Source organism: Paroedura picta, chromosome 11 (genome assembly GCF_049243985.1).
Source record: "Paroedura picta isolate Pp20150507F chromosome 11, Ppicta_v3.0, whole genome shotgun sequence".
NCBI lineage: Eukaryota > Metazoa > Chordata > Lepidosauria > Squamata > Gekkonidae > Paroedura > Paroedura picta.
In genome coordinates this window covers 42,894,657-42,910,594 of record NC_135379.1, presented here as the reverse complement: position 1 = coordinate 42,910,594, position 15,938 = coordinate 42,894,657, and the positions used below count along the sequence as shown (strand labels likewise).

General features: G+C 42.8%; 1 protein-coding gene across 2 annotated transcripts in view; it reads left to right on the top strand.

Annotated features, from left to right (window-relative positions):
• POU6F2 (POU class 6 homeobox 2) overlaps positions 1–15,938 on the top strand; it is a 336,328-nt gene that overhangs the window by 298,001 nt on the left and 22,389 nt on the right. For both annotated transcript variants that reach the window (XM_077303990.1, XM_077303991.1), the window contains one exon: positions 85–231. In XM_077303990.1, the coding sequence (XP_077160105.1) occupies positions 85–231 (147 nt within the window). The remainder of the gene's footprint in view (positions 1–84; positions 232–15,938) is intronic.

Genomic DNA, 15,938 nt, shown 5'->3' with positions numbered 1-15,938 from the left:
AAGTCAATTAGCAGTGTGTTGGTGTGTAGCAGCTGCCTGGCGATCCGCAGCCCTCACTCTTTGCTCTTTTCTTCCCATTTCCAGCTGGTTAATAATCCCCTAGCAAGTCAAGCAGCAGCGGCGGCAGCGGCAGCAGCCATGGGCTCTATAGCAAGCTCGCAGGCCTTTGGCAATGCACTCTCCGGCCTTCAGGGGGTCACAGGTCAACTAGTCACTAATGCACAAGGACAGGTGAGTGGAAGATGGAGGGAAAGAGTGAATTCCTATGGCATATTGATCTTGGGCTGAGCAGCAAATACCTTATGCATGACAGCAATTTGTGGCTGCACATATATTGGGCGAGGGAATAAATAAGTAATGTTCCTTGGCAAAAGGGAAGAAGAACAAAGGGTTTAGGCTTGCTGAGGTGGAGCTGGGAGAATAAATTTCATCAATTTTCGTTGATAAAACGAAAATTCAGAGTTTGCAAAGCAATTCAGAAATGGACATCAGGATTTTGAGCATTCACGCCTGCGAATTTTTGCTGGACGCTTACGAATTCCGGTAGTAGCATATCGGAACCCAACGGTTCTCCCTTCTTGTTGCGGAATACCCTCAGCAGGTTTAGAACTATTAACAGAGGCACCGGTCCATTGGCAAAGAGCATTAGCCCTGAAGTGGTCTGAGAACTAGGTGACAATAGGCAGGATCCAGGAACGCTGGCCACGTTAAGGTCTGCTGTTGTTCCCGCCTAACTCACCAATTGATATCCATTAAGATTCCAGTTGAAACTTATGTATGCATATCCAAAAATAAGTTCCACTGAGTTCCATGTGGGGATGCCAGTCCTCAGGTGGGACCTGGGAATCCCCCAGATTTACAGCTCATCTCTCTCAGTTCCCCTGGAGAAAAAGGCTGCTTTGGAGGGTCAGTTTCATAACATAATGCTCCACTGAGGTCCCTCCCTGCCCCCAAACCGCACCCAGTCCCGGCTCCACCCCCAAAGTCTCCAGGTATTTCCCAACCCAGAGCTGGCAATTGTCCTGGAAGTGATGTGTCAGTACAGAACAAACCAGCAGATTTTAAATATTCTCCTCCCACCAGCACTCCACAGCCATCAGCAGCAGGTAGCCCTAATTTGTCATATTAACTCCAGTTGTTATTTCACTGCATAAGATGTTCACATGAATGCTGAAACTGAACAATTAAATGTTGAAATGTTCTGTTACCCATGCCAAAAAGTAGTCATAAATACCCCCAAAGCCTCTCCAACTTGTTATTACAAGCGATACAGAGAAGCAGCAACATTTTTCTCTTGGAAATCAGAAGCTTCAGTTTAGGGCATCGTTCCTTTAAATCATAGGTCATAAATTGGAATTCTCCCAGTTTTAGGCATGTACTTCAAAGTCTGCAGGAACCCTGAATTCTTCATCTCTCCATCATTTGATAACACCCAAAACATTTCATTGAAAGTACATTAAAAAAAAAATCTGTCTAGTTTTGAAAATCAAATCTAGCAAAGGGTTACCGTCACATTTAATGTTTGTTTGAGGGGGGTGATCTTTATTGGCTTATTATTATGAAGGGTCATAGTCATCATCATCATTATTAATTATTATTTATAATAGCATAAAGCATAAACAAAGATGCAATCTTGAACTCACCATCTAAGTCCCATAAGGGGGGAAAAAGTGCTGACCTTGTTATATTTACTGGGTGGGTACAGAATTGTTCCATCACTACCCCGAGGGTTGAACGATGGAGCTTGTCAAAGTGAGACCTTATCTAATGAATCATCTTATCGCAGGTGCACACCACACATATTAAAGGAGGATTGCACGACCACCGTGCCCTCTACAATAACCTTTCAGTGTCTACTTTAACCCTTGTTTCAATCCCTTTTCATCAAAGGATCATTTTATGCAGCGAGCTTTAAATGGAGGCTCTCAAAAGCCTATTAAGATTTCTGTTAGGGATGGAATGGAAGAAAAGTTGGTTATAATGCCTATAACTCATAGTCAGATCAGCTCCATCTAGAAAGCTTGCTTGTTTATATCCGTGCTCCAGAAATAGTGCCAACTCTCCTCTCGCAGGAGGCACGAGGAGTGTAGAACGTAAATTTAAGCCTCTGAGATATAAAACCATGACAGTTTGTCAGCAGGAGGGAGTTTTCCCCCCACCTCTTTCTGGCTCTCCCAGGAAGGGAAGTAATTGAACTGGGTTGGTAAACTGTTGGCCAAACGCATTAGTCCTGTGCAAGAATAAAATGGCATCTGGATCTCCACGGTAGGACTGAATATTTATTTAGTACAGCAAGACCAGTTACAGAAAGGATGAGATCCCAGTCCTGCGAAACACAGAACGGTATACTGTTCATACCTAACAGATTTTCTATATGCATGGAGGTTATTAAAAACTTTTTTGGAACGTGAGGATTTCTGCATCCTTGACCCCCAGGTTTCTGCAGCCCTGAAAGGAAGGATATAGGAATGAATGGTAGCATGGGTACATGTGGGTGTGTTAAGCTGGCCAACACTGTATCTACCCAATTATTATTTTCTCAAAATTAGAAGAAGAGTTGGTTCTTATATGCCACTTTTCTCTACCCGAAGGAGGCTCAAAGCGGCTTACAGTCGCCTTCGCTTTCCTTTCCCCACAACAGACACCCTGTGAGGGGGGTGAGGCTGAGAGAGCCCTGATATCACTGCTCATTCAGAACAGTTTTATCAGTGCCGTGGCGAGCCCAAGGTCACCCAGCTGGCTGCATGTGGGGGAGTGCAGAATCGAACCTGGCATGCCAGATTAGAAGTCTGCACTCCTAACCACTACACCAAACTGAATTATTCTTACTGTATCTCTCAAAGGGCTTTGCAAAGGAACAAAATGTAGTAACAATAACATCAAATGTCAAATTAAGATGTTATTTCTCATCCCAGAATCACACTCAAGCCAGCAGAGGAATAGACAGACCGAAGAGAGAAATCCACCGTCCTTGCAGTATTTCAAACACCTTCCTCATAAGAAGGATCTTAGAGCCAACCTATATGCTACATTTAGATGAGTTTCAGGGGGAAAGTGGTTGATGGGGCATGTTAAACATCCCAGCTTCTAGCCTGTACTGCCTCCCTAGGATGGTCTGCGATGGAGAAAGGATTGTAAAGCAACATTAGAAGCTGCCAGCATGACGTGTGTTGTAGCTCTTATGAAGTTATGAAAAAATGAAAAGGTGCTGCCTAGCTGAATCACCTTTGTGAGTTGATTTGCAGATTTGGAGGCCATGACAGAAAAGGCCCTGCTTCCAATTACAGCCCAGCATACCATGAATAATGGTCACGTGGTTAAAAGGGAAATAATCTTTTACTGGCCATCAGGAACACCTCTTGGGTGTGAATAGTTGCAGAGATGCAGAAACGTGGAACTTGTGTCAAACACCATACCAGGATTTCTACACTTGGAATGTCTTCTTAAAATATATGAAAAACGTTGGCTCATTCTTCCTACTTTTTATTTTAAAATAGTGACTACAAGTTCTTTGCCGCTACGAGTGTGAATATCTTTTGCATATGAATAGCTTTAGTGCTCAGTCAATTCACCCATCTTTGAATCATAACTTTGCTTTTGTGAAGTTAGACATTCTCAGAATCACAGAATCATAGAGTTGGAAGGGGCCATGCAGTCCAACCTCCTGCTCAATGCAGGATCAGCCCAAAGCATCCTAAAGCATCCAAGATAAGTGTGTATCCAACCTTTGCTTGAAGGCTTCCAGAGGCAGATGCTGTCTGCCTCTGGGCCTCTGCAGACATTATTGATATTGGTTAGATAGCTGATCTATACAAAGTTGGTAGTGGTTAAGAGTGGTGGATTCTAAACTGGAGAGCCAGGTTTGATTCCCCTCTCCTCCACATGCAGCCAGCTGGGTGATCTTAGGCTAGTCACTGTTCCTCTCAGAGCTCTCTCAGCCCCACCTACCTGTATGTTGTGGGGAGAGGAAGGGAAAGGTGTTTGTAAGCTGCTTTAAGACTTCTTCACGTAGTGAAAAGAGAGGAATTAAAAAACAGCTCTTCTTCTGTTTACTACTTGGGGGGGGGGGATTTGTTCCTCTCCAAGGTGATTCAATTCTTGGTTTCTTTTTTGCCTGCTTTCGGCGGGAGGCCAGACTAGCTTTGTTTTTGTGCAAAGAAACATCTTCCATTATTATTTTTGGTCAAGCATAGCAACTGATCTCATATATTTGCCTATATCCGTGACATCAGGAATCCATCTTTTGTATTTTCATTCCTTACTGTATGAACCAAGTTTTACCATTTCGATCATGATGTTAAATCTTCACTGAGAATCTAAAATCTCTGACATTAAAACCACTGCAGCGATGAATGATAAAAATCCCCAGGTCCAAACCTGGGGAGCTGCTGCCAGTCAGAGCTTACTTCAATAGACCACTGATCTGACTCAGTTGAAGGGAGCCTCATGTGACCTGTAGTGTTGATTAAAATAGCCAACGTACTGCTTTCCTGGCTTTCTTTTCAGTAATCCAGATGACTTTGGCACCAGAGTTTTAAGTGAGGGCTGCAGACTGGTCTCTGGAAGTTGACCATTTGGTAACCATTGAGTATTTAAAGAGCATCCCAATATGAATTGTATCAATCAAACACGTTGGGATCATTCCGACCAGCAGGGTGTGTGTGTTTTAAGACTTCTGAGGCATCCAGCCCAGCCCCTTAGCATTTGAAAGCGCAAATGCATTGGGCCGTCCTAAGCAGAGTTCCATGCATTGCGAACCCATTCACTCAAGGGTGTGTTTCTTTTTAGCACTGTACAGTCACAATTTCAACAGGTTTTTCCTGGCCTTGTAATTTGCCTCCACGAGAGTGTCTTCCTCCCGCGTTTATTTTGCTGGGGAAGGGGGAAACTTGCCTCATGGATGCAAGTTACCTTATGCAAATCACAGCTGAAGGTTTTAATGACGAGGAGTGCTTTCTGGCTATGTTATGTCCCCTCCCTGCACTGCCCCAGACAAACAAATCAACAAACAAAAGAACCGGCCAAAGGATTCTGTCGGCGCTGAACGCTCATCCTCCTGAGGAGACAGGCCGCTCTTCCTGTGCGGAGAGAAGAGAGCCACGCACCCGGCGCCTGCTAATTAACCAGCAGAACCGTCCCCTGAGACTTTTAATCCACGATTAGCTTGCCGACTAAGCAGGCATCGTGGTGTTGTTGATCCGGTCCGATAATGGGGAGTCCTTTGGTTCTCATTATTCTGATGAGAGGGCACCCATTGGCTCTTTGAGCATCTTGATGGTAAATGGTGCTAATAAGGCCTGATGGATCCGGTGCTCCTAACATGCCTCTCTGCGGCGAGAGTGATTACAATGGAGATAGATTTGATGGGATGCGCTCGCTTTTGTAGTGTCTCAGCTGCTGACACTCTGCGACATAATCAGGTCACAGAGCCGGTCACAGCCATCAGCAAAAAACCGCAGCTCCATCCCTCATTATTAAAGTGTATTATTCAGTCCCAGTCCTTCATAACAGTGCCAAGAGCCTTTTCATTTCATATATACGTGTGTGTGTGTGTGTGTAATGTCCCCACCTTGCACCGTCCTGCTCCTCTTTGGTTCAGCATCAACTCCTGACTCGTAAAATAGAATAGTTCATCAGCTAAACGGCTAGTAAATTTTTTTTTTTTCAGAAACAGAAATAAAAGCGGCCCCTTGCAGATCCAATGAAGGGGCTGCAATCCCTTCCCTACTTAAAGGTAGGGAGTTTTCGTCACCATGCGTTGCGCAGCACAATGTAGCATGTCATGTGCAATAAAAAGCAGAGAGAGAATTACGAAAATAGGATCTGACTCTTTATATGGATTGATTTGTAAAGGACCGGCCACGCATCTCCTTTGAAGAAAGAACAGAGTTACCTCTTTTCATGTACTTAGGCTCACCGATTCCTGGCAATTGCATTATTTCTTATCACACCCTAAACATTTTTTTTTTGAATTGAATAAAGGAGAACGTAGCCTCGACAATGGAGTAGTGCTCGAAAAATCTATGAGACGACTCCAGATGACATCTTCAAGGTATTAAGGATCAGGCAGGGAACCCGTGCGATTGTTTTTCAGAGGGTTGCAGCAAATATGGAACATCTATCACTGCACATGGTAAACAGGTTTATTTATTTTTTTAAATCTTGTAAAACCTGTTTGACTCAAAGTAACTGCAGGACAAAAGAAATAGGTTTCTTAGGTGCACCACGAGAAGAGATGCCACTCCTAAGCCACTTTCAGCTCCAATAAAAACTATTATCTGTCCACAACCTAACTTTTCAATTTGCTGTCTGTCTGCTGTCAAATACAAAATGCTGTTGCATGCCAACCAAATATTAAATACAATTGCATGTTAATTATTCAATACTGTCATTCATAAAAATATGAAAACCTAATGTAAGAACTAATATCAAATATTGTAGGAAGACATTTTCGGTGAATTTAGATTCCAGGGGGTAGCTGCATTGGACTGAACTGAAGCGACTTAAGAAATGTTGAGTCCAGCGGCATGTTTAAGTTTGTTGGTCTTAAGGTTGTTGGTCTTAAAGATTCTGCTGGCCTCAAACTTTGTTCTGTTTTGGGGAAATATTCAAGTATGTCAAGAACCACTGGAAAACATCTGAAACCAAATTCACAATGCGGGGGGAGTGACTTGGTTTAAGTTCTGGAAGTCAGAGGCACTACATTAAAGGTCCAAGGAAGAAAAAAGTATGTATCCAAAATACACCTAAATATCTTTACTGCATAGATCAGGGGTAGTCAAACTGCGACCCTCCAGATGTCCATGGACTACAATTCCCAGGAGCCCCTGCCAGCGAATGCTGGCAGGGGCTCCTGGGAATTGTAGTCCATGGATATCTGGAGGGTCGCAGTTTGACTACCCCTGGCAAAGATGCTAGCATGGTCAGAGAATAAATAACTTTGAGGATTAGAAAAACGGGTGGAGCATAAGTCTACCCATGGCTATTAGTTCTGAGAGTTAGGGACAGAGCCACAAAGCACCATGCAGGAAAGGCAGAAAGCAACCAATAAACTAAACAAAATTAAGAACCACCCAATGCATCAGTGTGTAAGCTTTCAAGTTCTCCAGAACTCTTCAGCAGACTAATACATGAGCAACCTCTCACAATCTGCTTTTCTGTGACTAATTGGTTTTCATAAGCACTGAACCGTAGTGGAGGCATGGATTTAAAAAGGTGAATGCTGTATCCCAAGAGAACATCACGATAAGAAGTTTCCCCCCCCCTCCTCTGGATCTGGGACACACAAGAGTATCATGTGCCGTTACGAAGAGAAAAATCTGTTGTTCAGTCAGTCAAGCAAGACAATCCTTCTTGGATTTTTTTTCATGGTCCCCAAACAGAAGGGTTGTTTGGTGCCATTTCAAAGACTGTGAGGAAGTTTCTCTCTTAGCATGTGGGGAGGAAGGAACTCGCCATCTCCCGAATCACACAGGATGGCTAAAACAAACATGCTGTGTATCCTTTAGGAGCTTAACAGTGCCCATGTTCCTGCTGTCCATCAGGGAGTTCTAAAATCAATATCCTGGCCTGAGGCAGAGCGCCTCACAGAAATGCCTCTAAGGCAGCTCTGTCCCATTTCACTCTTGCTGCCTTAGGCGATCACTGCTCTGGCCTTTTCTTCATATTCTATTTCTCACCAGTACTGCCACCCGTGAAGTTCCACAGGTAGATGTAGCGATGGGACAATCAACAGGATCCTATTGACTGGGTGTTTTAGCAACAGCCTCCTCCTACTCAGCCCAGACAGAGGCATACTCATCAGAGTTGGGTTGCGTGCCAAGGAAATTCCAAGAGCTATTTCATTCTTGAAGGTAAATGCCACGTGGCTCAAATTCTGTACTGTACAAGCAGCCCTGTGCTAAATTTTGGTAACTTTCCTGCTTCTCTTCTCCCACTGTGATGGTCCACGTTTTAAAAATCTTAAACAATTACAATATACAAATGACCCCCTTTAAAATTTGCAGACTGGGGAGTCCTCTAGCAGGGAGTTGATCTTCTGGCTCATCCTCTTCCTCCTTGCGGTGAGAACAGCTCTTTTGGTGGATGTTATTGTGCACCTTGATCATAAGCCCTCTGGAACAGCTCTGTCTTACAGTGCCTGATGAACTGATTAATTAAGGCACTGGGCACTGATCACTCCTGGGAGCTCATTCTACCAGGCTGGGGCCAGGGCCCAAAAGGCCCTGGTTCTAATCATGGCCAATTTCATTTCCTTTGAGTCAGGAACCCTGAGCAGATGTCAATCTGTAGATCGTAAGACTCTTGGAGGATTATAAAGGTAAAGGTAAAGGTATCCCCTGTGCAAGCACTAGGTCATGTCTGACCCTTGGGGTGACGCCCTCTAGCGTTTTCATGGCAGACTCAATACAGGGTGGTTTGCCAGTGCCTTCCCCAGTCATTACCGTTTACCCCCCAGCAAGCTGGGTACTCATTTTACCGACCTTGGAAGGATGGAAGGCTGAGTCAACCTTGAGCCAGCTGCTGGGATCGAACTCCCAGCCTTATGGGCAGAGCTTTCAGACTGCATGTCTGCTGCCTTATCACTCTGCGCCACAAGAGGTAGTCAAACAACAGGATACTTCACTGAGAGGGAGGAATTTGCAAAATGACCTTCCTAAGGGTCTGATTTCTTCTTTCCTGGAGAATTCTGGTTCTCCTACCATTTCATAGTACAATAATTTGGTTGGTGGCTCCACCCAGGAACCTGAGGGAAGGATCAGGAGCCCACTTAAGAACAACTTAAATGAAACTTGAGGCATTTTGGAATCAAAAAATATTTAAATATTATTTAACAGAGAGAAAAGGTCAGGTGAAATCAGGGGCTAAAAATTTCTGAGGTAACTCATTATAGATAACTCTGAGGTAAGATCAGTACATGCACAAACTGTAGTTCTTATAGTTCAGGTTAATTAGCGTTTCTTAAGCTATTCAAAATTGCTTAAAATATCTATGCTGAGAGCCTTTTGTTCCACTCTTTTCCAAACACTCCAGCATACTTTATTTAGTATTCTGTAACTCTTTTGGTTTCCAGAAGGCTGGTAGACTCTTTCCAGTACCCAAACCCATTCTCTTGAAACAACAGTACTCATCTTGAGGTTTTTACCTGACCCTTAAAGTTTCTACAAACAGTTTCTACCTGAACCGGCCAGGGATCTTGTCACTAACTCCCTTTTTGACTAGGTAAGGAATTTTCTTCTCTCTCTAGAAGGTTTATCCCCTTTCCTTGACCTGAATGGGAGTCTCCATCTGACTACCCACTCATCCTTGCCAACTTGTCCCAGTTCTCCTGTCCGTATTCAAGTGCTCTCTTTCAGGGAGAAATTCTGAAACTGTCAGTACTCAACTCTTCTCAACTAGGGCTGAAATCAGACTGAATTCTCCTCAGCATCCACTTTAGAAGTCTTTCTCTGCTCAGCTGATGCTAACCAATTAGATCTTTTGGAACAGCCTGTCACTTAAGGCTCTCTGGTTGTATGAAGATTTAACCCTTCAGAGTCCTTTATCTGTTTACACAGCACTTAGATGCTTTTAAAGTGTAGTCCATCTCAACCTGCTTTTCCAATGAAATGAATGAATGAATGCCAGTATTGGCTGTTTATTTGGAGACAAGATGCTTGGGGGAAGAAGGAAGAGGGCATCAAGAAATACTTTAGCAGATGTATGGTGCCCAGAGGCACCATTTTGGGAATCAGTGGTATATATTATCAAGGTACATACTGACCTTATAGCCATTCCCTTTGATTCAGTCTCTCTTTCCCATTCCACAAAGACGTCATACTTTCCTAATTCCCCTCAATATGCCCCTGTGATAAAGAACATACAACCCACATTTGTAAACCAGATCCGTCTCTCTCTCAACCGCCCCCCCCTAATTTTATATCCAAGCGCAATGCACTCAATATACAAATAAACATCCATTTTAATGTTTGATGTATCAAATCTTCCGACATCCTCAGCTCTCAAAATAAATGGTTTGTTTTAGAGGTTGGATGTGTCATATTACCATCCACCCAGGAGATAAGAAAAGAGAAATAGATCAGAGAGCGATCAGGACATCAGGGAGACAGTTTAAAGAGAGATGAGAGAGAGGCCAGTTACCAGGAAAAACATAAAAATAAAAAATATATAGATGAAGCAGGCAAGGGGGGAAAAAAAGTATAAATAGGGCATTGCAGACCAACCAGAGAAAAAAGTTTAATTTTAACTTGTTAGTTGTAGCCTTTAGAGGCCTGGCCTTTTCCCACAGATATGTGTATTAAGCTGTGACATGACTTATTTGACAGGATGGATGTTTGAACAGATAGATAGACTTGGAGTGAAAAGGATTTCCTATAATTCAGCACTGAGGGTTTCTGGACTGGCAGTGGATAGCCTCTTGGTAAAGGAGGTTTGTCCTAGTGATTGGTTCCCATTACCCCACCAAATCAAAAATTTCTCTCTTGCTGCAGGTCACTCCTGTCTCTTCTCTCAGAGCAAATTTGCATGGTACACTTTCGATCTCCAGGAATCTTTCCTGTAATGTACAGCTGGTCCAATATTCATCTTGGGTCTATGATGTATTATCCAGATTTTTCTAGGAACAGAGAATGTACTGTGTGGACCGTAACATACCCTCCTCTAAAAGTAAATTACCTTTTAGAGAAGAGGAAAGAAAAGGATTTCTACCCTTCTGTGATCATGATGACTTTACCCCAAAAACAAAATGGTTAAAGGAATTTTCCCCCCTATACAGACAAAGAGACCTAGGAGGGTCATGGCACCCCAAATATCAAGAAATTAAAAATTGATCAACTATCGGGGAAGCAAACATTGTCAAGCCGTTTGAAGTTAATAGAGCAAGACTCATTAAACACCAGAAGAAAATGTTATCCTTAAGGTTATTTCATCTTTATTTTATACTGTTGGGTGTCAGTTAACACATTACAATGTTGAAGTCAGGGTAAAAAATAGCTGCCCTTTCTGTGAAGCGATATATGTCCCTACAGAATCCTCAGGAGTCGATATAAGACATTCACATGCAATTATCTGGATGCTTCAATTAATTTTTCATCATCAATCTTTAGACTTTTGATCATCTCAGATATAATTCCGCCCTCCTCCGGCTACCTGTGCTTGGCCTTTTTCGAAAGAAGAATCATCCTAAAGGCAAAAAAAAAAAAAAAGGCTCAACTTCTTCCAGGGACATCTTGAAATTCTCATGGGCGTTCATTCACACGGGTGAAGCGTTGGGATTAACTCCACCGTTGAAATCCGTGGGGAAAGCATGCTAGCGTTTCGGTGGCATCGTGTGCCTTATTTTTCCTCGGTAAACGACGAGTATCGCCAGTTCTCCAGTGTTCTGGTTTCTGTAAATAGGCAGTCAAGATCCCAGTTTTACAAAGGGAGATGGAGAAGATTACCAGCTTCAATGGATTGGCTATCTCTGTGATCTCATTGCATACACAAACCAAAGGAGCCTGATTCATCACAGAAAGGGGGCCTAACTTTATTTTGTTTGATGAACATTTTAAAGGGAGGGGTTAGTGAATGGAAGACTGCAAGAGATTTGCAAGGATGCATGAAGCTCCCTTTTACGCTGTGGGGGTCTGTGTGTGTGAGAGAGAAAATGTCATGGCGGGCATGGATAAGAGATTGTTCACCTATGAAAAGGGTGATACAGATTTTCATGAGTAAACCCCCATTAGCATCATTATAATGAGTTATGGCCTTTGTTGTGAGAAATGAGAAATTCCGTGGTCTCGCCCTAAAGAACATTAAAGAAACATTACCAGCAGGAAATTGAAAAAGTAATATATGTTAGAGTGAATATGACAACTTTTTTCCCTGATAGAGCAGACAGATAAATGTCACCTACAAGTTTCAAAATACATTTAATTTTGCCACCACAATGGCTATTCCCCTCATAAAATATATATGAACCAGCTTTGAATCAAAACTGGACTGTGATAAACAAATGCATGTCTGATAACATAACTTTATTTTTTTAACCTTATCCCTTTCCCCACCCCGCCCCCCACATTTCCTGATTCTTCATCATCATCAATTCCCTTAAATTTTAATTGTTGATTTGAGGATGGGCTGTAAAAATTTGAAGGAGAATAGTGGTCACTATGAAGTTGGAGAAGGATTTAAAGGGTCAGACTAGGAAGACCAGGGTATATTTTGAGCATCCGGAGATACTTTCCCAAGAATTATTTTATCTGCCAAATTGCAGCCGACTTATAGTGACCCCATAGGATTTTCAAGGCAAGAGACCTCCAGGAGTGGCTTGTCATGCGTGCTGCTCTGTAGTGACCCTGGACTTCCTTAGTGATCTCAAATCCAAATACTAACCACCAGGACACTTAGACAGCCTTTGCTCACATCAGTTTCAATAATGATTTGCTTTCTCATTATCACAGTACTGAATGTAATATATACCACATTTGTTAGGTCAGGATGACAAATAGGAGAGTCGGTCATCTGCCTGCATACCTGAGAAGGTGCCATGTGTGAATTACCATATGGGCCTTACTCACTGAGAGAACTACCAGAGTTTAGATTTGTAGTCAATGTGTTAGGTCTGTTGGCAATGGGATGTAAAGTCCCAAAACAGCACCTTGTACCATGCACAGAAACCAAATGGTAGACAATATGATTCTCACACCATTTTTATGCCCGGTGGGCAGCAGGTGTTTCCAGATGCCTCCGGGGAAGTCCCACAAAGACTGTATTACAGTAGTTTAATCTCCTGTGCCGATATTGTGTGCACCCAAGACAAAAAAGATGTGTTAAAAAAAATCAATGAGACAATTGTTCTGCTGCTTGTCCACATTTGATGGTACAATGAATGTGGATTGATTACACCCTATAAAAGATTCTAAAATTAACCTAAAATAGGTTGTATCCATTTGGATAGTACGATGGTAGGGCACATGATAAAATAGCCATTAGGCCTCTTCATCTGTAGTCCACTGATCTGTAGGTGCACAGGACTCAGATATACAAACTAAGAAACACACTTGTGAGCTGTCAAACTACATTTATTATATACTATACAATCCCTCTGATAAAGACATCATTGTTGAAGACTGTAAGACAGGAACATCTCTTCAATAAAGCTATCATTTATGGGATGAAATTAATTCAAAAGAAATTCCATCTAATCATCTGGAAGACGTTCCTGACAGATCGAGCGGTTTCTCAGTGGAACAGGCTTCCTCGGGAGGTGGTGGTTCTCCATCTTTGGAAATTTTTAAACAGAGGCTAGATAGCCATCTGACGGAGAGGCTGATTCTGTGAAGGTTTAAGGGGGTGGCAGGTTACAGTGGATGAGTGACTGGGATGTGAGTGTCCAGCATAGTGCAGGGAGTTGGACTAGATGACCCATGAGGTCCCTTCCAACTCTATGATTCTATGATTCTATGTTTCTATGATCATTGTAAAGATTGTACAATGGAATCCTTACCATGACAGACACCACATACATGTAGTCTACTTAAGGGAACCAAGGTATGATATGTTCCCTCTTAGAACTACAATTTCAAATTCCCTAGATCTGAGACCATCTCTTGCCACAATTCCTTCCATCTTCAAGTATCACACTTTGTCTGGATAGACCAGCCTTTCACAACTTTTTTTGATCATTGATAAACCCCTGAAACATTCTTCAGGCTTTGAGGAAACCCCAGAAGTAACACAATCATGCAGAATATGGCTGGGAAGTATAGCTTCCCACATGCCCATCTGGGGCCCCTCTGCTTCTCAACCCCTCCAGGCCCACCATTGCCCATTTTGGGATGGGTGGGTCAACATGACCATATATGGTCATAAAGGTAAAGGTAAAGGTATCCCCTGTGCAAGCACCAAGTCATGTCTGACCCTTGGGGTGGCGCCCTCTAGCGTTTTCATGGCAGACTCAATACAGGGTGGTTTGCCAGTGCCTTCCCCAGTCATTACCGTTTACCACCCAGCAAGCTGGGTACTCATTTTACCGACCTTGGAAGGATGGAAGGCTGAGTCAACCTTGAGCCAGCTGCTGGGATTGAACTCCCAGCCTCATGGGCAAAGCTTTCAGACAGCTGCCTTACCACTCTGTGCCACAAGATATGGTCATATCACCCCATAAATATTTAACAAATTTAAAAACATATATAAAAAATAAACTCTTGGGAAATCCTTCCAAGGCTATCAAAAAAACCCAAGGTCTCATGAAACCCTGGTCGAGAAAGCCTGGGATAGACTAATGCCTGTGGACAAGTCTGGGAATGGAGAACCATCGTCTGTCATTTATAATCCCAGTCTTGTTTTATTATTTCAGCATCAGAACAGCAACAGCAACAAGTACCATGGATATAATAAAAAGAGAAGCTTGCTGATCTCACAACACCCTAATCCATAAACCCAGTAATTCTGATCAAATCCTGGTGATTTTGATCCAATTGTATAGTAAATCGCAGAAAGCTTTCATTATGCTAAATGAAACCTTCTAGGTGATAGTTAAGAAAAGATCTGCATCTACAGCTCTGAAAGAAGGACTGGTGATGTACTCCTTTGCAGAGTCACTGCACTGAAATCCACCTACTTAAACTACAGTAATTCTGCTCTGAGTTGCACTGAACAGCCTAGCCTTTGTGGATCATTCCACATGCCAGAGCTCAAATTTTTCCAGAATGGGTTCTTATCAAACTTTCATGATGTTGAAACTCCATAGCCATAGAAGAGAGCGTTACCCTGCACCTTTAAATCTGCCATGCGATTGGGAGATTTAAATTGTTGCATCCTTGTTTGATGCATATGGTAGTGAAACATATTTTCTGCTGACATTAGGCACAGGATGTATGTTGTGTTAGCCATTGCTGGGAGGGTGAGTGGAAACATGGCAAGGAGCGGGATTTTTAATGGTACGTCTGCCTTTCTCACAACAGCTCGTTACACCCTCAAAGCAGTTTTCAAGCAACTTCCTGATCCCAGGAGTCTGCTCTATCCTTCTAAGTAACGCATGGCAACTTTTAACACAGAGAGTGAAAAAACACAAGCTGGCCCAACGTATAGTCTATCCACCAATGGATAATGGATAAAACTCTCAAATCTGTAGTTGTAGAATATACCAAATGGAATGTGGGCAAATCAAGAAGGAACTTTTGGACCAATCTGGATCGTAGGTTCTGTGTGGCTAACAGCCCCAACTCTATGCATAGTTCCCAATAAGAGTGTTGTAGACTGGCAACCTACAGTCTATGCTAGGGACATTAAGATACTATGATGGGCAAGAGGTTCACTATGTGATCAGATCAAGGCTCCAGGTCTAAGAACATAGTTATTAGTCCTTTGCTTAACAAGCCATAATTGGCTATGTTCAAGGTAGCCAATTATAGGATAATATCTCCATTTTCGCATTTCTGAGGTGGTGGATAAAGCATGTGGTGGGAAAGCAGTTTCAGGAACTTCTGGGTGGCACTTTTGTCCTTGACCCTTTCAATCTGGTTTCAAACCTGGATTCAGGATCAACATGGCTTAGATGATCTTTGTCTAAAGCTAGACACAGGACAAGCTCAAACAGTTGACTGTTCCATTCTTATCCATTGGTTGGAATATAGAGCTGGTATTGGAGGAACAGCTCTTCAGTGGATTTTGTCTCTCTGAACACAGAAAGTTTCCTGAGAGGAGTCTAGACAATGTGATGGAATCAACAGAACAATGCAATGCTGGACATCAGACTACCTCCTCGAACAGCAGAAAGTTCTAGGTGCGAGCTGGGGGTCTTGAATAAAAGAAGGGGGCAAATTATGCTCCCCATGGAGTCTTCTAAAGTAGCAAGTAAGGGACTCATTTCAAATGGTTAGGAGCTCGAAGGCTGCCCACTGTAACTTGAGAACTGATGTCCATTATTTAGTCTGAGTTTAGAATGTTTTCCT